Below are 25,398 nucleotides of genomic sequence, written 5' to 3' on the forward strand. Positions count from 1 at the left end.
TCTTTGAAACCCTTATTGGTGTTCACTCATTGAGGAACCACAGCATCACTCTGAGATGGTTCCTAGCATACACCTCACAGTCAGAGTGGTCTAGCCATCTCCTCAGTGTCCTGAGGAGCTGCACTTGGAATGCAGCCTCTTCCTGCCCCCGTAACCACCAGTCCTAAATATCTGTCCCATTTGCTTTTCTTCCCTCGGTCCCTGATGGCTTGTCTCTCAGCCACAGCAAATGTGGAGCCTCATTTGGTGCTACTCTCATAGATTAGAGCACATACATTGATGTCTCCGTGCTTGGTGAAGTGGCCTGTGGTGTCTGCATGTAGCCTTAGAATCCTCAGCCATCCTCAGCTGCCTTTGTCACTGTTTGGAGGGTTACTTTATGCAAGCAACTGTAGCCTCTTTTCCTGTGGACTTGCCAGAAGGATCATCCCCACAGTCAGGGCACAGCTCGGCCTTCCCTGACTTCTAGTTGTTGGTTCTGAACTGGTAATAGGCTGTTCCCACGTGAAAGCATCCCTTCATAATCTTGCACTGGGTCTCCAACACAGTCATTCTGAATGCCTGCCTACAACGACGATCAAATGGTAATGACTAACAAATAATTCAGTGCCCCAAATTACTAAAATACCAACTTTAGAAGGAATGATGACATTGGTAAGAGAGTGGATTCTAGGAAGTTGGCCAATTGGAGGAAAGTTTTTAAAAACAAGCAAACAAGCAAAGCAACAAGCTTGGCTGAAACCTTAAATGTTTTCTGGCTGTGATTTAAGACGGTGATTTTTTTTTTCAGTACACCAGTTTATGGGGTAAGGAGGACCTTGGGGAAAAAAACTGTGTCACACAAACGTAGGCCCAGCCTGCTTTCCAGCCTGCTTTCCAGATGATGGCACCGGGTACTTTTTTGGAATTTCCAGAAGAAAATGTTTTTTGCCAAAATGATTAGTAAGCCAGATTTTAAAAAAAAGAAAAAGAAAAGCAACTATATCGAACTCTATCAAGGGTCATTTCACATCAGGATTAATACCAGAAGCTGGGTTGTAACAAAAAAAAAAAAAAAAAAAAAAAAAAAACCTTTTAAATTTATTACGGCTTTGCAGACACACACACTGAAAAGTGCCCCCAACCCCCAGCGCCATCTGTTTCTGCTCTCCCTGGCCTCGGGGGTCTATAAAACTACCGAAGGAAATTGAAGTTAAGGAAAGAGCATGTGTTTTACAGAATTTCAGATCTCTTGATTGAGGTTTGTAAAGTCCGTCTGAAAAAACAGTAAAAATTTTTGTTGGGCCCTTTGGTGTCACCCCTGAGGAAAGACATTCGTGAACTACAGCATTGATAAGATTTTTCCTAAACTGTGCTCTTGCCTATTTCCAACACCATAAATCACACATCATATGAGGAATTTCCTGCTTAAAATAGTCCTTATCCACCTATCAGCTCTTAATTACTAGACAGCAACATAATAACTTATTGGCTGTAAGGCTAGGGCTCCCAAGGAGGGGCAGGGGTTTTTGGTTTTTTGTTTTGTTTTATCTGAGATTACCGTGTTAAGCCAAGTATCCTGGAGGGAACCACTAGTTTAAACTTCATCAGATGTTCCTCAGTGAGCCAAAGACAATCGCTAACCCATCCAAAAAAACATGCCGTTGGTCACAGTCCCCGTGACCCTGACAGTAAGTGAGGCAAGTGGAGGTTGCCACTTGGAAGCCCTTGTTGAGAGAGGCGCACACGTCTAGACATGCTAAAGCGGGAGACATAAGCGCAGCAAATATCACCCCGATTCGGGTCCTCACCATGTACTTTAAAGTGGTCACCCTCCTTACAGCCATGAACAGATGCGGTGGTGTTTTTTTCCTATTTGTGGCGTCTTTCCCTCAAATGCAGAGCAAGTGTTTCACCCCAGGCCCTGTCTTGGGAAGCAGAGAACAGAGCTGGTCCTTGCCCATAGGTGTTCTCCTTGCTGGTGACACAAGACGTGACATCATAGCTGCGAGCCGGATGGGGTCCGCCAGATAACTGAGCAAGGGTGGAAAGTGCAGCCTGTGGCTGAGCTATAGATTCTCTTTAGGGCAGTGTCCTCTGTGTCCCTTCTGTAATGGGGTTAGGAAGGGACATAATGTGTCAGTTACCTCTGTAGGTCATCGTGTCACGGGAAGAAAAGAGCGTCAGGACAGGATAGAATATATGCTCAGGGAGGTGTTTTAGAGCATGAGACAGTTGGCTGAAATCTGGGTACCTTTTCTATGAAAAAGAACATCTCAGGATCAAGGAAGAGAGGACATCTCTGGTCTAAGGCCTTTCTGTTTAGAGAGTAAAAATATTGAGATTTGAGATAATGAGCCCTTTCTTACACAGTTGACCCAGTAACAGCATAAGACCTTCAATCTGTATTTTCTCATAATCAAAATATTTTGTTACCAACTCCATTCCCATTTTATATTGTTTTTACATTTTTAAAAATAGCATAATAAGGAAAATCAAAATAAAAGTACGACTCTGTTCCTAATTATTTTTACTCTGCTGGGAACTGTAGTCCTAGAAAACAGCCCTTCAGAGTGACACAGTTCCCAGCATTCTCTGTGCCATCTCGGAAGACCACTCCTTCATGGCACCTTCAGAGTACAGGGCTGCATCGCTAGGCTTCACTGCTGGGACCTCCTTTTCTCTGGACGACTCCTTTCTGGTTTATTTACGTCACCTGCTCTATTGAGACAGAGGAGACGTGAGAGCTTCTTCAGGGCATTGTAGCTTCCACACGGGAATCTTACCCTTTCCAGCCCCTCACCACTTCTAGGATTGTCCACGGAATAGAAGTGGACATTCTGTGTGCTGATGTCTACATATTTTCTACGATATTTGTCTGTCTGTCTGTTTGTTTGTTTGTTTGTTTGTGGTTACCCTAGCAGCAAAAGGTTTTTCCCCTCCTCTGAGTCATCAAGAGCTGCTGGAAATAATTGCAAACATATTGGGGTTTATCCAAAACACCCTTCTCCTTATTTTCTGGATGTTCAGCCCTGTCTATTTTTATGGGGAAGTAATAATTCATCTTACACAAGAGCCCAATTCAGCTCAGCTCCGCCAGGATTTATGGAGTGCCTGCGTGCCAGGTCCTAGACTGGCTATACGAGACCCAGAGTTCACCAACAGGTACGTTCTAGTGTGTGGGATAAATGGGCAGAGAACCCCATACATCTGCTAATAGCACGAGCAGAGGAGGGAGCGCTTGTCCCCAGCTATTGTTGTAGAAGGCTGCTGAGTTCCGCTGTCAGCTTCAGTGCCCAGATGCTGGGCATCCCCAGGACAGAGAAGAAAGAGGTCTCTTAGGATAGAACACCTCTGCAAATACAGGGCTCCGTGCTGTTAAGGTAGAGAGACCCTGTGAAGCCCAAACTGGATGGTGAAGGACAAACCAGGCCACAGAAGTTCCTTGAATACCATTAGCACTCATGTCTTTAAACCATGGCAAATGGCTCTGCCAATGGGTTACACAGTATGCCAGAGAGTACCAGAAGCCATAGAAAACAGATTTGGATCAAAGGAATGGAGAAATAAATGTTAGTAGTTCCTAAGTCACAGAAAAACCTGTTTTATATGTCCTGTAATGTAATTAAAGACTTGAGAGCATTCATTCCAGCAGAAATAAAACAGCATCAGAAGACATTGCTTGATGATAGGGGCCAGAGCACAGAGGAGGCATCTTTTCCTTCCCATCTTTAGATTTTCTCAGAAGGAAGATTTCAGCCAGATTCCCCAAGTCAGCAGTCTCCGTGAATTTCACATCTCTAAGTGGAGGTTCATGGTAGCTTGGCGTTCACTTCTAGTTAAAGTGCAAAGTGTCACACTCTCCACTGAGTGCCATTGTCTGGGACTCATGACCCACCATGGTGTTTCACAGCCGGTCATCACGGTGCAGATTCGAAGCCCAGCTCTTCGCTGTCTGATAGCTCTTGATGGTCGGATGCTGATAGAAGCTTCCCAGCATCTGAGGCAGCCGCCATGATAGCATCCTGCGTATACAGAATTTATGTTAGACTGTAAAACACAATATGGATGTTACGGTTGTATATCTCAGCTCCCAGGGTAGCAAAGAATAGTTTTGTCTCGGGTTTGTTGAAGCAGATCCTTCCGGCCACTGGCGGTGAGTGGCCGAGAGAGGAATCTCCAGCAGGAAAGACCCCATGGGTGACTGAGGTTGGGTGGGATGGATTGAAATTGGAATGTGGCCACACACACAGTCTATTTTTTCCAAAGAAATATGCAACTGCTACTATGGGCAGAAAAGGAGAAGCCACATAGGAAGAAGAGCCAAGTCGTCTCATGCGAAAAGACATAATACCTGCAATTTGAAGCCAGCCACTGAAATAGTTTTGGGGTTTTGTTGTTTTAATGATTATTTCCTGAGGATGGTGCTTCCTGACGAGATTAGCAGACACATGGGAAAGAGAGGAGAGGAACAGCAGGCTCCCAACATAAACTTAAAAGGAGGGGGGCGCTGAGAGTTCGACTGCTCCTCACAGAACAAACCCCTCTGAGTGTGGAAAGCTAAACTTAGCCAGAAAGCAGTTAACCTCCTGGGTCTGGATTACCCGAATCAACTTGCTGATGGTCTTCTCTAACGTGTTCCCTCCCTGCAAAAAGCCCCAAGTCTTCAAAGATACAAGAAAACCAGAAGACTCCACTCACCATGCCAATGAGGATGAGGGTGTAGAGTGAAGTTGTGAATGAACACAGTTAAACCTTTTGTTTTAGTTTATAGGTTAGGGGCGGAGGAAAGCAGCCATGATTGCTCTTCTAGAGAACCTGGACTTAGTTCCCAGTGTCCACATGGTTCGCAAGCATCAGCTTAACTCCAGCTATAGATCAGATGCCCTCTTCCAGCCTCTGTAGGCACCTGTACACACATGACGTGTACTTACATAGACACATATACACATAAATAGAAATAATTTTTTAAAAAACTATTTTTTAACAAAGAAAGAAAAACACATCTTTTCTGAGATTGCAATCTAACCTAAGAAAATTTCCCTCTGTATGGAAAAAGAACAAACCCAAAAGACTTGGCAAAAGTATTAAAATAATCACTATTTATATCTCGAGTGCTACTTCTAACAGTGAAAACTGATGGCTTTTGCTTTAAAAATAGAAAATTCTTAGTGAAAACTTATTAATAACTTAAGCTTAGAGTCAGTGACTTGCTTTCCAGTTTATTCAGTTAACAGATTCAGGGAAAAGCACTCTTCTGGTTCCAGTGGGATACTCCTCTGAGAAGAAAGGGTTTGCCTCAAAGCTTATCATCTAGAGGGGAAAGGAGATTAAATAAGCTTAAAACATGGTAGAACACCTGCGGGGTGCTCAGTGCTGTGGAACTGACAGAAGTCTGTGGATGGGGTCGATCTATAGAGCCCACCCAACACCACCAGCTACCAGTTGCAGGGGTCTCTGACTATCGCCACCAGCAGAGTAACCATCCCAGGGAAGCAAAAGACAGTTCGCTTCAACACGATTAAGGAGCCTGTGTTGTTTCAAACTTTGGGAATCTGGCCCTGCATAGTTTATTTCGCACATATTTAAGCATAGCACAGTTTGGTGAAAACTATCCTGGTGGTAATTAACTCGACCCCATGTGCACAACAAAGCACAAAGTAGGCTAAGGAAATAGTGGATGTGACACCTCCCATAAAGATGGGCTCTACATATTGTCAAGGAAAACAAGCTTACTGGAAGGGTCTGAGGGAGAATCAGATGTGGTCTCTGGCCACACCGATAGCACAAAGATCACCAGGCTGTTAACCATGTCAGCTCCCAGCCTTCTCATTGGATAACAAGTTATGCATCCCTCTCCTTGAAGGAACATCCTCTTGTGGTTACTAGTCCCGGTTCCCTAGTTCTAAGTTAGCAGTAAGCACAAGAGCCTTTGTGCCTCCTACTGTAAGTGTGTGTGTGTGTGTGTGTGTGTGTGTGTGTGTGTGTGTGTGTGTGTGTGTGTGTGTGTGTGTGGTTTAAATGACGTTATGCCACTTGAGTTGACCCCCCCCCCTTGTGAGTTGTTGGTCAGGGGAATCCAAGAAGCTACCAAAACATTACAGGCTATTGGTCTTTCCTTTGGTTTCCTCCTAGTTGTTGAAGGTAAATCCTTATTGCTGATGATACCATATACTTCAGACACAGAAGGATCCAAGCTGGATCCAACCTGGAAGCTTCCTCCCCGAGGATTAGCTTTTTTAATACCAGAAGGAACTATATAAGCTGCCAAGGAAGGGAAGTAGCCAGTATCCCACCTAGCTGTGACACTCAAGAGCCACAACAATGACCACCATGACAAGATGTCCATAAAGTACAATAGTCACCCTTACCTTCCTCTCTACTCAGGGCCTCCAAACAATCAGCTTTCTACTCATGACATTCTGTGGACAGGATCTTGAAGAACTTAAATAATATTCCCACCCATGCACAGGCATTTATTCAACCAACTGCAGGTTATCCGGTTAACTGTTGCTATTTACGGCAAATATCGATATTCCGTTACCCTGAAAAAGAATTCTAAGGTTCATCATTACACTGACTAAAACCCAACTGCTCGGTGGGCTCTTTATTCCATCCTCTCCACATCTTGCTTAAGCTGCCACGCGCTTGTCTGAGAGGCGGTGGTCACTTCACCATCCCTGGGACCCTGGAGCCTTGTAGGACTGGTGATCACAAGGCATATTCACGACACACAGAAGCTGGGTAGAATTTGACAGTACCGAAACTAAATGATCAAGTTAATAGGAGTGACTGATTGTGTCCCCCACCTCTCTCCCAAAGGCTAATGCATTCCAAGGGGAATCTATGAATTTTTACAAGTGTCTGTTGATCACAGCTCTCCACACCCCACAACTGTGATGGTACATGTTTTAAAATTTGATTTAATGTAGTTTGATTGTTTGTTTGTTTGTTTGTTTGTTTGTTTTTATAACTGTAGAGAATAGTTGTCATTGATAGCTTGCTACAGCTTTTGAGAACAAAAGGCCTGGTCTTGCCTGTCTATTGTGGTCTACTCATGGGAAGACAAGTGGGTTCTCTTTATGAGACTAGCACAGAATCACATGCATTTGAGACTCACCCTAAGCGTGCTTACCCTTTTCACTCATTTCCCTTGAACATGTGGAAGTTCTGCATATCGAATTTTGGAGATTTTTTTCTCCCCTCGATATTTTTAAATATGGAAACACTTGTATAAAGCCTTATCTAGACAGTATCACTTCTTGGGTTTTGTGGGTTTGTTCTTTTGATTTTATTGGAGTGCTGTGGCCTCCCACACAGTACACGAATGGTCTATCCACTTTAGAATATTCTCCAGGCCTCTTCCTTGAGAGTTTTCACATTGCCAGTTTTTGTTCACATTAGCTTGTAGCTCCTTTGAATTTGTATCACTTTCTCTTACACAAAAGGGAATGAGGCAGAAGAACAAAGAAAGAGAAGAAGGAAAGAAAGAAGAAACTGTCTGCCTAAGCTTTAAGCCAGACATGGTGCCATGTGCCTATAACCCTCGCCCTCAGGAGGCAGAAGCAGATAGCTCATGTTCAAGTTTAAAGCTAGCCTGGGCTACGTAGCAAAAACCTTTTCTTTAAAAAAAGAAAGGAAGGAAGAAAGAAAAGAAAGTCACCAAGTTTTGAAGCACTGTTTTCTTAATAACTCCACTATAAGATTGATATATATTCTCCATTTCATGTGAGCAAATTTATGTAAGACTGGTATACTTAACAAAGCCCCCTCCTGTTAGCAAATCTGTAAGCCTGAGACTTTATTAGTGATCAGTTTACATTGACCTATACTGTATGTTGACATCGGAAAATATCACCTAAGACAAGCATATCTATGTATAAAGCGATCAAACACATAAAATTTATGGACTGATTTGTACTTAACTTGATAAGAGAAAACCTCCCATCCTTAAAGCTCATGGGACACATGGAGATGACAGTCCACTAAAGAATTCCAAAATTTAAGATAAAGCTAGGAGAACACATCAATAATTATGAATGCGGCCGTGCTGCACTATGGAGTTTAGTTCCTAAACCCACTTGGTAGCTGAGGAGTCAGACTGAAAAGTTACTCTCCATGGAGTCCTGGTGGCTGTCATGGGTGCTGGCAGACCAAGTCAAAGGCTGCGGGGCACCAGGCCTGCTCTGCCTGGGGTTCTTTTTTCTTTTGAGAGCCATTTGTAGGTAATGGAGAGTCAGAGCAAGTAAGAGTGCCTTCCCAACCTTTCTAGTGGCAAAGTCTGAGACCAACAAGAACCTTGCGGCCAAAGGTTGACCGGCAGGCAGCAAATTTGAGTTCCCTTCCCTCTGTCCGGTTGAACTTGGGCAGGCTGATTGTGAAGACCGTCTCTCTTGTGTGGAAATGCTGGCGTTCCTGGTCTTGTGTCTCCTCTGGGCCAGTTGCACAATAAGCTGACTTTTTTTCAAGTACTCTTCTGCAAGTTTATGTGAAAATCTGAGCGTTTCCCCTGGCTGGCTTGTATGTTCCATTAGAGTTAGCCCTGGTTTATTTTGAAGCCCTAGAGCTCCCACCTGGATCTTGGGGCCTCAGCAGAGACAAATGGTTACTTGTTCCCCAGGCAGGGCACAAGCAGGCCTGCAGTGTACCAACCACAAGGCCCTAAGCGTTTAGACCCCCTTCTGAAACCCCTCCACTTCTGTGGCAAATTCCATTTGGTTTCACAAGACCTGGAAGAGGACAAGGGACACTTGGCACTGCCCCCCAGTCTCCCACGTTCAGGACCATTTGCTAACCCCTCTAAGGGGGAGCCCCAGACCAACCCTGAACAGCAGCTCCCATAAGCGCCATTGTCTGCGCACGGCTGGCCTTTTCCCAGCTGACCTGCCTGCAAGTAGGGAAATGTGAAAAGTTAGAGACAAACTGGCTTCCACAGAGGGAAAGGAGCTTTCTTGTACAGAAAGGAAGGAAATACCTCTGTGGATTTAATTTTTTTTCCCCTCCTCTTCATCCAAAAAAAAAAAAAAAAAATACAAAGAGACTCTCTGTCTTAAATGGGACGTCGGCTTTAAATCTTTTTAGGTTTGGATTAACGCTGCAAAAGAAAAAAATCTGACAGGCTTTCAGATATGACTCAGAAAAAGTTTCCCCCCCTTCAATTCCTGTTGTTCGTTTGTAAAGCCAAAGGCCAGTGGCTGAATAGTAGGCTGTAGTTACCCCCTCCGTCATTAGCATGACAATGGTCAGAATTAGCAGCCTGCGGGATCCAAGTTTTTCTAGTCTGCCTAGACGTTTAACTCTAGGTTAATACGCGGTGGCCAAAGGCAAGAAGAAGTCTTTCTTCTCTTGCCCTCAACATTAAAATACATTAAAAGTAAGCCAGGAAGACGTGTTTTCGTCTATATGACTTAGCATCTCATCTTACCCTTTTCCCCAGAAAGAAATAGATATGAAAGGGTTTTGGTTTTGTTTAGGGTTTTTTGTTTTGTTTTGTTTTGTTTTGCTTTGTTTTCTAATAACTGTTACCTTCCTAGAAAGCGTCCTTGAATGGAAACAAAGGCCTGGGAGCGGATAGACATTTCCTGTTACATAGTTACGGTTGGCTTTCACTATTGAGGATGTCAACAAACGTGTCCCAGATCATGTTTTGCTTATTAAATAAAGTGACTTTTATGGGCATATTTTTCACTAGTTGATGTCTAGAATATGGGTGCAGTTCTTCAGAACCCATGCAGCAGATTTTATTTTCTGAGTTTTGTTTTGTTTGTTTTTAATGATGACATGATTTTATTTTAAATGGACAAGGGATGTCAGCCCTGTACTGGGGGGAGGGAGAAAAACGTCCATATCAGTAGCCTGTGTTCCTGCAGGGTAAAATGGGAGTACTTCCTGGTACCTGTTTGAGAGTCAAAATGAAGAGGGGGCCCAAATCATAATTTAAAAGTAATTATCTTCCTGTATGATGAGGATCGACTGACTACAACTGAGAATAATTGTTACTGTAGCTAGAATTAAATGCTAGATCATTTTTATTACTGAATCCAAGTTTAAAAAACAAATAAAACCCCAGCCCTGCCTGTGTGATTTGTAGCAGGATGTAAGTGTGTGTTAGCTGACAGCTTTGCACTGTAGTATAATAGTATATTTACAGACAAAAGGGCGCTGTGTATATCTTTTATTGTGCAACCCAGTTCTTTTTAAACAATGATATTTTATTTTAATCCCAAACAACTAATAGAATTTATTACTTTTTTTAAATCACAGAACTATTTTTGCTTATAATCTGACAGGCTCCGATACACAACTTAAGATTTAATACGATGGGATAATTAAAGTTGATTTTAGTATACCTTTATTTGAGTTTCACATACTAGACATTTGGGTTGACTTTAGCAAAAATAGATGTGCACTGATAAAATTTATGTAAATCATTGAGCCAAAATGAGATTATGTCTATCCACTCGCCCAAAATAATCAAGTTGTTATTTTCATAGATATTTTAATTTGATTGCACCATAGTCATAATATATCTGGATGATTTTTTTAATGGCTTGCAATGTGATAAGTATAAAGTCAATATTCATGTGCCAGAATTGGTAAATCTTGTTTCTAAATATGAATTATCTTATATGCATTTGATTTCATTTAAATCAAGAGCGTATTTGATTTCTAGATTGATAATGATACTCTATTAGAAAAGGTCAAAATTTACATTTCATGCCATCAAGCACAATAATTTTTAAATCCATATATTGTATGTGTATATACATGTGTATATATATATATATATATGAAAAGATTTGATGCGTGATTAAACCTTCTCCATCAGCTCCTTGAGAGGAAAAGGGTGTGTAAAGGCATTTCATGACAAATATGGCTTTAAATTACAAATATTTTAAGACTGAATTCAGAGCATTGTCTTCCCCCCTTATAAGACAGTATTGAAGCTTCCTTCCTTAAATTAAGCTAAGCGTGAGTGGCATATGTTGTAGCTATGGGAAGTGACAGCTGTCTGTGATGATGTCCACAGGCAGCCATGCTCTTCAGCTCTGGAGTCTTCTGGGTGGGCCTGCTCTCTATCCCCGTGGCGTCCTTGCTCCTGGATGTGCTGTACAAAGTGTGAGTATGAGATATTTGGCTAAATAGGCAAAAACATGCATGCACACCAACCCTTGGGGGTCTGTGGTTCTCAAACACGTAAACTTTGCAAAGTAGGTACCAGTAGTGTTTACTAATTTTAAAGACGGAAGGCATGACTCAAGAATGAGAAAACTAAATTAGTTTAACAAGCAAAATGAGAAAGAAAGTGGATGCGTTCAGGTGACGTCAAAGAGAGGCGCCTTGGTTGGATTGGAGAAAATTACATCAGAAAATATCTGGGTTTTTTTTTTTAGAAATCACTTGCAAGGCCTCAAAACAGAAAAGAAAAGAAGATTTTTACCTCCAGACATGTTTTTAGTTGTTATGAAAAGAAATCCCTTGCTTCCCTGGTTCTAAACATATATAAAATATAAAGGCAACAAAAACTTTATGATTTTTCTTAATAGTTACGTTTTAAATGATGCTGTCTTGTAGCATAGTTATCAAAGTTAATGATGTGTTCGTTTAGTGTTTTAGAATCATAAATCTCAATTATTTGTTAAGACTATTGTCCCTGTATTGCTAAGCAAAAGTGTCCTAGCTTTTTAAGGCTTGTGAAAGCTCTGCTTGTCCCTCGTTGAAGCCATGCTTGCCGATGGCGTGACAGTAAGTCACAGGTCCCCGTCCATGTCCTTTGTAGGACAGTGTCCATGCAAATTCTTTTCTCCCCACAGCATCAAGAGGACAGCCTTTAAAACATTGGTGGATGAAGTTCAGGAGCTCGAAGCAAAATCTCAAGACCCAGGCGCAGTCGTACTTGGCAAAAGGTAAAAGGCGATGGAATATGCTCTTTCAAAGGACAGTTTTACATTTTGTTCTTATAGGTGGTGAAAAATAATCCAAAAGCAGGTATTTATCATCTGACTTGGGATGGGCGACATTTGATTTTTGTAATCAGACAAAAATCTCAAGACAGGTCTATCATAATTAGTGTGTTGTCTTAGACAAGTTCTTAATGAAATGAGCCTCAATTTTTCTCATCAATAAAGTGGGACTCATATGCCTACTTTAACGTGGCTGTAAGGCTTGAGTGACGCAATGGAAACAGAGAGGCATCGACCTTTAGTCACAGCAATTAGGTGGCTGAGGTAAGTAATCGTAAGTTCGAGGCCAGCCTTGGCTACATGAGAAATTTCAGGCCAACCTCAGTTACCTACTAAGACCTCGTCTCTAAAGGCAAAGTAACGAGCTGAAAGCAAGACTATAAATATGCGGCACAGTGACAAGTGTTTATTATTTTATGGCAAATTTTTAAAGGAAAGGAATTTTTTATTTCGAAAGAGTATCAGTAATTTTTAAAGGTCTGCAGTCGGAATTATGATTTGCATTTTCATCTCAGTGTGTTCTGGGAACCAGTCTAGATCCAGGTCATCCCAAGAGTGAGTGCCACTCTCCAGGCTTTTTCCCTTGCCACCACATCCTCCAAACACACAAGGCTAGATGGCAAATAAATCCATTAACTACACAAAGCACTGTTAAAAGAAAATCAACGACACTCGATGTAAAATAAAAACGAAACTATGCAGAAAGCGCTGGGAATTCACTTGATTTTTCTCCCATCCTACTAACCGGCCCAGAGGTTTTGTCCGAAGCCCACAGGAGATTTTTTTTTTTTTTAATCAAGCACTATGTCACCTAGTCTTGCTTTGGCATTTTTATTCAGTTTGACAGACTGGGATTGATGTCTGAGTGGAGCTGAAGCTGCGGCCCCTGACACACTGCTGGGGAGTGCTGTTTTGGGTGTAATGGCCCCAGCATAGCTCGAGTGCACCTGGTCAGGTCCTCCAGGCTCCTCCTTTGTGATCTGTGTACACGGACCCACTGAACCCAGACAGCAAGCAGCACGATGCCAACATTTCCTCTCCAGCTAAAAGCACGGGAGCTCAGAGAGATTGGATCCCGAAAACTGTCAGCCTTGAGCCTAGGCCAGTTGATTTGAGAGGTCCTGCTCCAAAGAATGATTGAGCATCACAGGGTTCATCACAGAAAAAGCACCTGTTCTGCGACCTGGGACCACATTCCTTCTGTCTTTGGTCTCTCTCTTTGTTTCAGTGATACAAAGGGTAAGGAAACATTCTAGCTCATAAAACTGAATAAAGCTGTGTAGTATGAGTTAGGAGAGAAAGGCCACTGATGACACTGCTTCTGTCCTTCAAGTATGTTCTCATTTGCACGTATGTTGGCAAGGCCTGCATTAGCCTTATAATGTGCCTGTTACTGACATGGTCACAAGGACTGGAATGCGGTCTCCACATCCTATCATCCTATGCATCTGCAATGTGTGTAGCTCCTTCCATTAAGTAAGGAGTAAATCAGTGGGACCTGGAAGAGGGCTTAGGGGTTAAGAGCACTTGTTACTCTTGTACAGGACCTACCTGGCACCCACATGGCAGCTCACAGCTGTCAATAAACCCAATTCCAGGAGCTCTGACACCCCCTTTTGACTTCCACCAGCACCAAGCATGTATGTTGTGCACATGCATACATGCAGACAAGACACAGGACACATAAAATAGAGTTTGAAAAAATCAATGGGTGGAGGTAAACCAGAAAGAAATGGATTATACCCCCATAGAACCACTCTGTCAAAAAGACTTCAGGCATTCTCCCCTCAGTTTTCCCACCTCATTTGCCCTTTGAAATATCTATTCAGCCTTCCACCGGGAATGAGTTAGGTAAATTGACTAACTACAACAAGCCAAGCGCTGGCCCAGCACATACCTGCATTCGTGCTGCCCACTGGTGATCAAGGAAAACATGGTAACTTCCTGTCAAAAATCAGCTCAGGGAAGGGCAAAGCAGAGACCAGAGCTGGAAGACAGCCTAGGGGAAAAAAGCATTTGCTGTGCAAGCATAAGACTGGGGTCAAGTCTCCGGCACCATGTAAAAGCTGGGTGTGCTCACCCTTGCCTGCAACCCCTGCACTTTGGAGGGGTGGAGGCTGGAGGATTGCTGGGGCTTACTAAAGTCAGCCTATTTCCAAATTTAGTGAAAACCTTGCCTGTAAAGAATAAGGTGGGAAGTGATAAAGCAGGACCCCTGATGGCCTCACGCCCTTCACAGTATTTAAATAGGCAACACTCAAACAAGATATTGGGGATGGGGGATGATAAGGGATTATGGAGAGACTGTGGCCTTGTTGGGGACAGAGCAAGTCTTGGCTATGACTGGAGTATATGTGATGTGTAATGGTAAGGAGACTTGCAGTTTGATTCTCAACTGTAGACATTAGCCGTCAGAGCGTGCTAATCTGTTTTTTAACAGATCTGAGCTCAGGGTCTTTGGGTCAGGCTTCACCAACTTTCCCACTGCTCGTCCCGTAGTCTGAGCATACAGAAGAGCCTGGGGAATGTGGATGATTTGGTCGTGGAGGAGCAGGATGCTCATGAGCCTCTTGGTATTGTTTCTTTTTTTTTTGGTTCTTTTTTTCGGAGCTGGGGACGAACCCAGGGCCTTGCGCTTCCTAGGTAAGCGCTCTGCCACTGAGCTAAATCCCCAGCCCCCTTGGTATTGTTTCTTAATGGAAAGCAGTTTCGGCATAGTCCTAGAACTAACGAAATCTATGTTCCAGCTTTCGCTCTGGTATTTATGTCAGTATGGCAGACATACTCTATGGGACATGAAGAAGCGTAGAGGAAAGGTGTTCTGGGGCCAAGAAGATCCATTGGCAGGATAGTTCTATGACATCTTTAGCACCTGCGTTCAGGTCTATTGAACCCACATTGAAATCCAGGCATGGCCGAGCATGCCTGTAAAGTCAGCACTGCGAGGCCAGAGACTCATCTGTGGAGACAGACACTTGCCAATCAGTGAGCTTCTGGTTGACTGACAGACCCCGTCTCAAAAATTGAAGGCAGAGGATGATCAAAAACATAGACACCGTCCATCCCTCGTCACGTTCATGCACACGTATGTGTGCACAGCTGCACTAGTGAATAACATTCGACCTATCGTTACAGTGAAAGGGGGTGGAGGATTGCTTCCTCCTGGGCAGAGATTAGGCCATCAGGGTGTTGACCCATTCTTTCAGCCACACTGCTATCTCGCCATGTTGTACATTAACCCATTCATGACTAGACATGTGTTTACTTGTGGAGGAAAGGGTTTATCTTCGTTTACAGGTTACCATCATCCGGGGAAGCCAGGCCTGGGACTGAAGGCAGAAACCAGGGAAGAATGTTACTTACTGGTTTCTGTTCTCAGCTTCTTTTGTACAGAGTCGAGGCCCACTAGCTCAGGATGCCATGACACAGGTGAGCCTTGGCCCAGAGCCCACAGTAGGCTGAGCGCTCCCACATTAATTAGCAATCAAGAAAATGCCCTCACAGAGTTGCCCAGAGGCCAGCCTGCTGGAAGCAGTTCCTCAGTTGAGATTCCCTCTTCTTGTATATGTCTAGGTTTATGTCAAGTTGATAAAAACTTACCAGCTCACCAAACCAATAAATGCCACTTTACTACCCTTCAAAAGTGACCAAAATTCCTTTAAAATAACACATTCTTTGACTGTATATGAGTTTTTACCAACAGTAACATATTTCAGTGTTTCTAGAAGAAATACTATATTTAAACACAGTATCTTTTCATTCACTTCCAGCAAATACCTAAGTTACAAGGCTGTCCTGAGTTAGAAATAAAGCAACAATGTTTAAATGATAGTTACTGTGTGGTTGCATTAAACAGACTTGGAATTTGCATATCTTGGTATGTAAATGAAAGGCCCTACTAGACTGAGAGAAACTGCTCCCTAGGAATTGTAATAGATGTGGTTCGAGTGCAGCTACATCTTGTTCCTTCTTCTCTCTTCTGTCACGCTGAGTAAAGCTATCCGTCAACAAAAACTCTAAACTTTTACTATACTTATTTAATATGTTATCCAAATATTATAATGGGACCCAATAGTAAACTTGGTCCCCATAAACATGGATGATATAAAAGTGCATCAATTTTGAAAGGATAAATTATTTCCTAAGGGTAGAATAAGGAACAGAAATCCAGCTTACCATCACTTCTAATTTATGACGCACCCTGCTGCAGATGGCATTTATATTCCAGAGTAGGGGACTCTGCTACAGGAGAATGAAAGCAGAAAACAGTCACCAAGGAAAGAAGGCAGCAACAAAAAGATACTTGCTTTCTCAGCGTAAGGTGATGTGAGGCCGTCAAGAGTTAAGCCCAAGTGCAGGAGTAGCTCTTTCACACCAAGCCAAGGTTAAGCACAAACTGAGGCCGATCCTTACAAAGTACCTTTTCTAATAAAATCCTTGGGGTCTGGGGGACAGGGGTAGGAGAGACCAGCACTTGTTGACTGCTTCTTAAGTGTCAGTCACTTTGCCAGGGAGTTATGCATTGTCCTCCCACTATAAGTGAGATGACCAAGGAAGGTTTGTCTGTTGTGACCCATCTAACAAGTAGCAGACTCAGAATGGAGTCAAAAACAGACTTCAAGGTCGATGCTCTTTCCTGATGGATGTGCTTCTTCCCCAAGAAGGTCTCAGTGCTGATAGATAGATAGATAGATAGATAGATAGATAGATAGATAGATAGACAGACAGACGGACGGACAGATGGACAGACAGCAGAAAAAAGCACCATGCTTTGTATTTCAGTTGCTGAATTATAGAGGATAAAGTCCATCCCTAGACATCTTCAAGTATTGGAAGGCCACCCTGAAACCTAGAAATAGAATTTGGGGAAGAAGCTGCCAGAATATTCCTTCCCTCTCCTCCAGCCTTCTATAAGGATCTTAGCCAGAAACCCTGTGATCCTTAGATTGCCCCATGCTCCATGCCTGCACTCCCAAACTCCACAAAGGAATTGCCCATTTTAGTGCCCTTAGCATCTAGAAGCTGTAGTGTAGATCGGAAAAGGAGGAAAGGGGGAGTACCTCGTCAGAGATGACCCTTTCCCTTTGTGTGTGGCAGAAATGGTTTACAACTAACTGGATTGATGCTGGACTTTTCCATGAATTTGTTTTCTTTTTTTTTTAATGAAGCTAATTCCCAGCGACAATAAAATATGTCTAGCAAGTCCTAGTTAGCGTCCCTGGGCTTCAAAACTATGTGAGGGAGATTAATACGAATGTCAACATTTCTAAACAGTTGCCTTCAGTTTTTGCCTCAATGTCCGTGTAATTCATTTCTACAATGGGGAAGATCTTTTTTATGTTTGTGTATATGATAAAGATAATTCCATTTCTGGCTTTCAAAATAAGATGGCAAAACACAGAACTAGCATAATTTACAGCAGCTTCACTAGAGCTTGTGTAGTGAGGGAAAGAACAAGATGGGAATTGTTTTCAGCTGATGCACTTCCAGTTGTTAAAAGCCCCCTGCGTGGGCTACTCACTTGAGAGCACAGACACCTTCACTGCACCTATGCTGACCGCTCTGTGCAATGGAAAAGCATTGTATAAATCAGCTGCTAGAGAGACAGCATCATCGGGAAGGCGGAGGCCTGTGTGCATGTGGCCGATTCGCTCAGATTCTTCCATCCAACAAATGTTTGGATTCCTGTCGTGAGTCACTGCACTGCACATAGCAGAGGAAAGGATGGTTAATTCTGTGGACCGCTCTGTGGAGGCCAGGCTAGGCATTTATGAATTATGGAATTTTTCTGATTAAAAAGGATTAAGATTTTTCGTATTTTTTTTCATTTCTTTAGTATTAACTAAAACTCTCATTTTATATCAGAATATGTCAGAGTGTGAGCAAGATACAGTGTGGCTAAGATAGCTGCTTTTAAACCCTGAAAGTTCTGTATTTACAATACATACAGGGAGGCAATTTAAGACCAGAGGTGATTTGATAACTTGTTACTACTTGTGTGAACAGATTCTGTATCCGTTTGATTTACGTATAACGGTGTTGGGTACAGAAACCTTATTTTTCCTAGATTATCATGCAGGGAAAGGCTTCAAAAGTGTCTAAACACTTACGATCTCATTTGCTGTCTGGGGAAATAGAATAAAAAAAGAAGTCCATACCTCGGATTCTCCGGCTTTTGTTCTGTCTAGCTCTGCTGGTCGTCCTGAGAGTGCGGCTCCCTGAGCTGACAATGTATCTCACTCACACTTTTGTGCCTACTTCACAGCCTCACGGAGAGGGCACAGCTGCTCAAAAATGTCTTTAAGAAGAACCACGTGAATCTGTACCGCTCTGAGTCCTTACAACAGAACCTGCTCCGTAAGTACTAAACTTTTGACTAAATGAACTCCCTGTGCTCTGCGGATCCCAGCACGCAGCAGAGCCGTGTGTTCAATGTGTACCATATAGCTAACTATTTAAAATCCATGATTTTAAAATTTTGCAACATGATATATAAAAAACAAATGATTGGTTAACAAACCCATGGGCTACACCATCTCCCAGTTAATGATGAATTTTAAAACGCTGCTCTCTTTTCATTCCTTGAAGCCTTAAATCTTAAAAAGAAACAGTAAGATAAATCTTAACTCTTAAAAGCTGCCTGTGTTGTTATCTTTTCGACTTGCATAACTCTGCCAGAGTCCTTTCATGCAATGCAAAGAAGCGTATATTTTCCCCTTCAAAAATATTTATGCATATTTAGAGTTGGAAGAAGTTATTAGGTATCTCACCCTCTTAACATTTCAAGGACCTGAAAGAGAACATAATATATACAGCCCTAGAGTAAATTTATTGATGTCAGTAATATATCTTTTATTTTGTGTTTCCACATGTAATTTACTTTCCTTTATATATGCCCATGTTTAGTGCTTTTGGACTTTATATATCAAGGGGCCTTTTCCAAAGATGTGATCCCCCTAAGGGTCATCTCCTATCCCCACACTCTCTCTGACCATATAAAACATCAGTGCCGTGTGTGTGTGTGTATGCGTGTGTGTGCACGTGCGTGCACTCGCTGGGAGGCAAAGAGAATGTCTCATAAAGAAAACAGGCCTCTCTTCCACCACTGGCAATTTCTGTGTGTTCCTCTTATGATCATGTATCTATCTATAGAGAATAACAAATGATCGTGTATCTATTTATGGAGAATAGGGTGGTGTTTGCATGTGTGTGCTCATGGTAGAATAATTTAACCAAGCTAATTAATACATCCCTCTGTTCACCTATTCCAAACTTCTCACTTGGCACCTGCCTAAAAAGCGTATCCAATGCTGTGATCAGATTCTGAGCCCTTCCAGTCACAAGGAAACAAACATTAAGGGAGTGGACTTGCTATGTGGTTCTGAGGCCCAAGGGAGATGTTCCAGCTTCAGCCTCGTGTTATGGGAAGTAGAATTTAGAGGATCCACACTGGCAGCCACTGGTCCTTCCACTCTTCCTTTTTGCTGCTGAACTTGTGTGTTTTCCAGGTGTTAAACATGAGTGCTCCTTGTTCCTGAGGGTGGGAAGGATGTATCAGCTCTCCCAGCAGATGGTGGCACACTATAACTGACAGTAATTTCCAGTGAGTTCATTAACTGATTTCTGCTCTTTCATTGCTTACAGACGGCTATGCTTTCTCTCAAGATGAAAATGGCATCGTCTCACAGTCTGAAGTGATTAGAGCCTATGATACCACGAAACAGAGGCCAGATGAGTGGTGATTGGCAGACCTAAGCCACCGCCCCCCCCCCCCGCTGTGTCTCTTTTTTTGAGGAGCGCTGTCACAGTCTAAGGTCATCACTGCAACCTGCTGACCAATTCCAGTCTGGTCCCTGGAGAGAAAAGGTGGATCTGAGCTCATCTCACAGATGGATTTCAAGGACATAAGTGCTATGTGACTGCTGTAACACCATCGTCCTTGGATGTCCTCAAGTACCTGCTGAGGCTTTGTAAACCAATACTGGAAATTACCTTGTTTCTTGCCAGAGTGCTTTCTCAAAATGGGGACAGGTCAGTGTTCACAAGCCGTCCCTCTGGGGCTGTAACTATTGTTCATTGGATCAACCACCAGTCAATCAACCATTTAAAAGAAACAACAACGGCTCAGAGACGATGTCAAGGGAAGGACTCTCGATATCCAGACTTAGAGTACAGGATATGCTGGAATAAGCCAGTTCACTCTACTGAGCCCTTCTAAACAAGGCATTAATACATGTTTGTGTCAAAGAGTGTCTTGCTAAATGTTTGCCAAAGACGTCCAGTGTTTGTGTTTCTCATTCAGTCGTCATTTGCCCAGAAATTTAAAAGAAAGTATCCTCACAGTACCTCTGTATGATCTGCATGCTTGACTCTTCAAACATGAGTGCGACTTAAAAATCTGAGCATTTCCAGGCGTTTGCTACTAAAATCTGTGATGTTGCACCTTCGGCCTTACAACCGCTTCCCTGTCTCCCTGTCGTTTGTGTTCTTCATTTGTTCTAGTCGGAGGGACGTGTGTCCGTGTAACCGTTGCTTTGACACTGACTAATTTTTTTCTTTTCTAATTGTACTGTCTGTCATTTCTGATGAACTTTAGACTCCTTTAGACGTTCCTAAAAACTATCTGGCTTCTGCTGTGTATTGAGTGATGTGGCTTGGTCTTCAGTTTTCCCCCTCCTAAGAAAATTGCCCTTACATATTTATGTGGGATTTCCACAGACCTTTGCATGGGCTTTTTGTCATGTACATAGGCTCAGCTTTTGTCCTGTGCTGTTTGTTCCTCACTGTGCGCTCCCACTGGAGACGATATATGTAGCACAGTCGGTCTCATGGTGACTACCCACATGCTTAAACCTGAAAATTCTTTCACAGTTCCCTCAGCCAACACCCCCCGAAGCAAGTCGCATACCGCTTATTGACACGAGACAAATACGTAGCCCGTTTCCCTCATTTTAAGGGCATACCTATTTGCTCAAGCCTAAAACCTTACAGTCAATGAATACTTCTCACCGTGAGTAGGGTTCGCTGATACATTTTCAAATATGTGTTCTCTCTGATTAGTTTGGCATCTCCATGAAATCTCCTGGGAAAAAAAATGCCTATTTTGCTACCAACAGTAAATGGTGAAGGGGCTGTTTAAAAACCACACCCAGTTTTCTACAGTTTTTATGGTATTTTTTTCATCTTAAAAGATAAAAAATAAAGGGGGGAGATCTAGTTTTCAGATACACTTCGGAGATTGAAACAAACTCTTCTGCCTTCTACTCCAACGCCTGTTTGCCTTTATGTGGATTACCAGCAAAATAGACCTTTAAATGTGTGCGAGGACTAGCTTGAGAAGGGGGTTTCTCCATGTTACCCCACTAAATCATTTCATTGTTTTCCTCCCTTTCTCTTGGTCTGAATTTAAAATTAGACTGTGTGTCTCTTCCTTCTCTAAATCTGTTGCTAGTTACCAATGCATCTCCGCATTCCCTGAAATAAGAGGTTCTAAAAATTCACATAATTCTAAAGGGAGCAGAGTGGACATACTCACATCTCAAACTATCCTGTTTATTAGAGCTTAGATCAGCCAACACAGAATCAAAATGTCTAACAGAACCACACACATAGAATCTAAGCTGATCTTCCAGATTGTGAGGCTGTAGACTGAGCCGTCTACCAGCTGAATCTGGAGAATGGATTCTCCTCAGCCTCCTGCTGGTGACAATTGAGGTCATAACCCCCAAAATGGCAGGTTATCCGAGAAAGGCTTGCTCCCCTCTGCTCCAGCTATCAGAGGTATCTGTCTCCAGATTCCTCACATCAGAACATCGTAAATGAGAATGGGATTTTCTGACCTCTGCATGGAAATCTAAAGTCATCCTTTTACCCTGAATCATGAATTATTTTGGTGGAATTCTTCCTCATGAGGACACTCACAGTTAGTCAGTTATATATCATACCCTGAAAATGAGACTCTCTATGCCTTTTGTCGCTGGATCCTGTGTTTGAATGACAGGCATTAACTTGGGCTCTCTGGTCTTAAGTTTGGGAGAGCACAGGGAGTGGCCATTTCGATAAAACTTGAAATAGAGTCTTGCTATTGCAGCAAGTTCATTAATCCTCGAGTTTCTAAACTTTGTCAGCTGGGGAAAAGGCACATGGTTTTACCATGGACTTGAATGGCTGCGCTCAAAGTGACTTTAAGCCTATGTTTTCTGAAATAAACAGCATATAACTCCAATTTAAAAGTCCCCAATAGGGAGGGGACTCAGGTAAATGCTGACATGACTGCTTTGTAACATATACAATCCAGAAAATACTATTTGTAGCAGAAAACCTCCTTACTTTAGAATTGAAAAGCTGGGAGGTGAATCATTCACGCTGGGTTGGGATATCGCACAGTCTCGTAGAGCACAGACTTTCTCCGTGTGTTAGATATACACCTCACAATTCACTGGTGTCTCACACCTGAAGGATGCTCTATTAGGGGAGGTATTAGCAGGAAAGCAATGTTCTGGGGAACGTAGGACACTTAACCTAGTAAATGTGCCTCTTGGCTGGGACCCCACTCAGTGTTCCCTGTGAAACAGCATCCGCAGCCAGGAGAACTTACTGGATTGCTCTCTCTCTCACCCCGGCCGGTGAAGGGAGACTGTCAATAAGGGGGCCATGGAGTGTGTTATCGTTAAAGAGTCAGGGAGTCCTTTTCCTTTCCAACAGGCAAACTGGATTCTAGAAATAACCTGCGTGTTGTCTCAGCATTTAATGATATATTTTAACTTTTCAGTTCACTGTCCCAGATAGCTGGTGTGATGTCCACAGGTTAATTTGTTCTATACTTAGCGCCACACTCATAACCTGTGACTGAGAAATGCCCTTTCGGAAAACAAATGCTAGTCAGAAAGCCACGGATGGCATCATTTTAAATCAGTGTGTAACTATTAGAAAGCTACCTGTTCATCAGACGTTTGGTTGTTGATGGTTCCTGGTCTTATAATTAAACTACAAAATTTATCAAAGAAATGCCCCACTCATTCACCCCATGGTGAGCAAGTGTGTAGGATTCCTCTGTCCGTGGCTTACAATAACACCTTGTGGCTTCTGTGCCTCTTAAATGCTTTGTAATAATGAGTATTTCTGGACTATTTCATAAACATATCATAGTCTGATTTTTCTCACATTAAAATAAAACACTTGTGAAACTTAGTTATACTTTGCTGTGTTTTAATTAACCTTCAACAGTTATTAAAGTGGAATGTAAGTTAAATTTTAAGAAAAGGAAATAAATGCCCTTCGTGTTTCATACTGATTTATTTTCTGTAGGAGAACAACTGTTTGAGTTTTTTGGTGTGTGTGTGTCTGTGTGTGAGGTTTTTTTTTTTTATAGATTTATGGTTTGCATGAATTAATATTTAAGATGATTCAGGTAAATGCATGGCTTTTGTGTAAATCCTCATATTTATTTCTGTCTTGTGAAACTTCGCCACGGCCTAAGTAGAATTGAAGCGTCAGTGGACACATTAATCGGTCCTCCACACAACTTTTTTTCTTTTAAATAAATGGGTTGTTTTACAAGTTTCAACAAATTTAGCTGAATCCTTTGTATTTAATTGAATCTTCTGTTTAGCTTGCCTCCAAGAACTCTTTAGAAAGTTCACAAAACTTCTCAGCAAATAAATCTTCCTTAAGTAGGAAGAAAGGTGGACTGGCCTGTGTGCTCACTTTGAATTAACAGCGACTTTCCTTTGGTAAGTATGCTCCAGTGGAGATGAGATTCCCAGTCATAGACTAGAAGCCATAAATGTAGCCAGTGCCCTCTGTAGCCTCTTCGGGCTCACTTCTCACCTTCTCAAGTGTATGACGTTAGAGTAAGAAGGCAGCCTTGGAAGGCAGCTGTGAAAAGCCGCAGTTTGCTTTAAAAATAAAATCGACATTCAGCTCCGTGGAAAAGCCATTCCTGCCAAAACTGCTGTAAAGATTGTGGCACTGCATGAGTGGTTCTCTCAGGTCTGTGTATCCTGATGTTTGATGCACTGTGTTTTCTACATAGTTACAAATGTTGAGTAAAATCCATTTCTATGCACTGTTCCCTGTCATCAGCCTTTTGTGAATGTGCATGTTTTAAACTGCAAATTTTAAACATTTTGTCCTCTAATTGTTACTAAAAAGAGAAAATAAACTTTACCATTACATAAAGGAACTGGCTGAAGTTTTGACTGCTACTTTTAGAAATTACGTTGCTTTATAAAAGGTTCAAATCCACAGGGGTAACCATAGTCTAAGGTGCCCTATCCATCTGATAGCATCTTAACATTTTGTTTACAGCTGTGTTTGAATCGATTTAGTTCAGCTAAATGAAATAGAAAATTACTCCTAATTTGATAGGAGAGTAGTTTGTGTAATTAACACAAATATTGTTTTGGAAAGTTGCTGTATTTCAATTTTATTGCCTAGAACTGTCTCCCAGTTATCTCTGCATTTTAATTCGGCTTGTCAGTAAACAGTTCACCAAAAAGCCTCTGTCCTTTTGTGTTGGATGAATTTTCATAGGTTTTCTAAAGCCACTTTAAAGAGAGAGGGAAGGAGAAGTGGCCAAGTTTAGCCAATAACTTGAAGAAGGAACATAAAGTAATCAAATGGGCCAAAGTACATCAAAACATGCAGTGAGTGTCGTTTTCTTTCAGAAACAAGCATCTTTTAATAAAAGTGCATCCAATGGAGACGCATTGGCAAACTGCTAGTATCGAAGTTCTTGATACAGAGCTTACTAGACATGACATTCTGAGAAGGATCTAACTTGATAACGCGATGACCTATCTGTTTAGCTTTTGGGAGCCCCTGTCCTCCTTCCCACAGACTTCCTGAGGCACCTGGTGGTGGGTCTTCTTGCAAAGCCCCAGTAAAAAAGTTTATGGAAAAGTTAACCTATGAGTTCTATTACAATTTACTCACTGAACTGTCATTCCCCTTAAAAAGGTGGTGGGGGGTGCATGTGTGTTAATACTGACACCCTGACTTAGGATGCCTTCTACTGTTGCTATAGGCAACAGCAAACTTGAAGTATAGCCTCAGTCATCCCCATTTGAAGTCTGTTTTCTCATGCTCACAGCATCTCTATCCTAAAGCTACTACTGTCATAAGAAAGAAGAAAACTCTTACCACTCTGGATAATTTTACAAGTAAGCTCATAAAAAATGTTGGAAAATATGAAATACTTTGTAGCACTTGGTCTTTATTACCTCTAAATGCAAACTAAATGCAATTCAAAAAACTGTCAGGATAATTTCACTAATAATGAATATCTAATTGCAATTTCTAAGTCACCAGGTATGTAAATATATGTTAACACTTTGCTCCCTCAAAAAACTTAACATACCTGTAAATTTGAAGTTTTCTAAACATATATGAGATTTAAAAAGTAAATTGATACCAGCTAAATGTAATGTATCAGATTCCTGGTTGAAACTGTATA

At 42.1% G+C, this 25,398-nt stretch overlaps 1 protein-coding gene across 9 annotated transcripts in view; it reads left to right on the forward strand.

Moving 5' to 3' along the window:
- Atp8a1 (ATPase phospholipid transporting 8A1) overlaps positions 1-24,126 on the forward strand; it is a 242,534-nt gene extending 218,408 nt beyond the window's left edge. For all 9 annotated transcript variants that reach the window (XM_039092730.2, XM_063272922.1, XM_063272923.1 and 6 more), the window contains 4 exon segments: positions 11,009-11,097; positions 11,793-11,885; positions 18,208-18,299; positions 19,587-24,126. In XM_039092730.2, coding sequence (XP_038948658.1) covers positions 11,009-11,097; positions 11,793-11,885; positions 18,208-18,299; positions 19,587-19,684 — 372 coding nt within the window. In that variant the 3' untranslated portion in view covers positions 19,685-24,126.
- Positions 24,127-25,398: the final 1,272 nt, after the last annotated feature.

Source organism: Rattus norvegicus, chromosome 14 (genome assembly GCF_036323735.1).
Source record: "Rattus norvegicus strain BN/NHsdMcwi chromosome 14, GRCr8, whole genome shotgun sequence".
Classification (NCBI taxonomy): domain Eukaryota; kingdom Metazoa; phylum Chordata; class Mammalia; order Rodentia; family Muridae; genus Rattus; species Rattus norvegicus.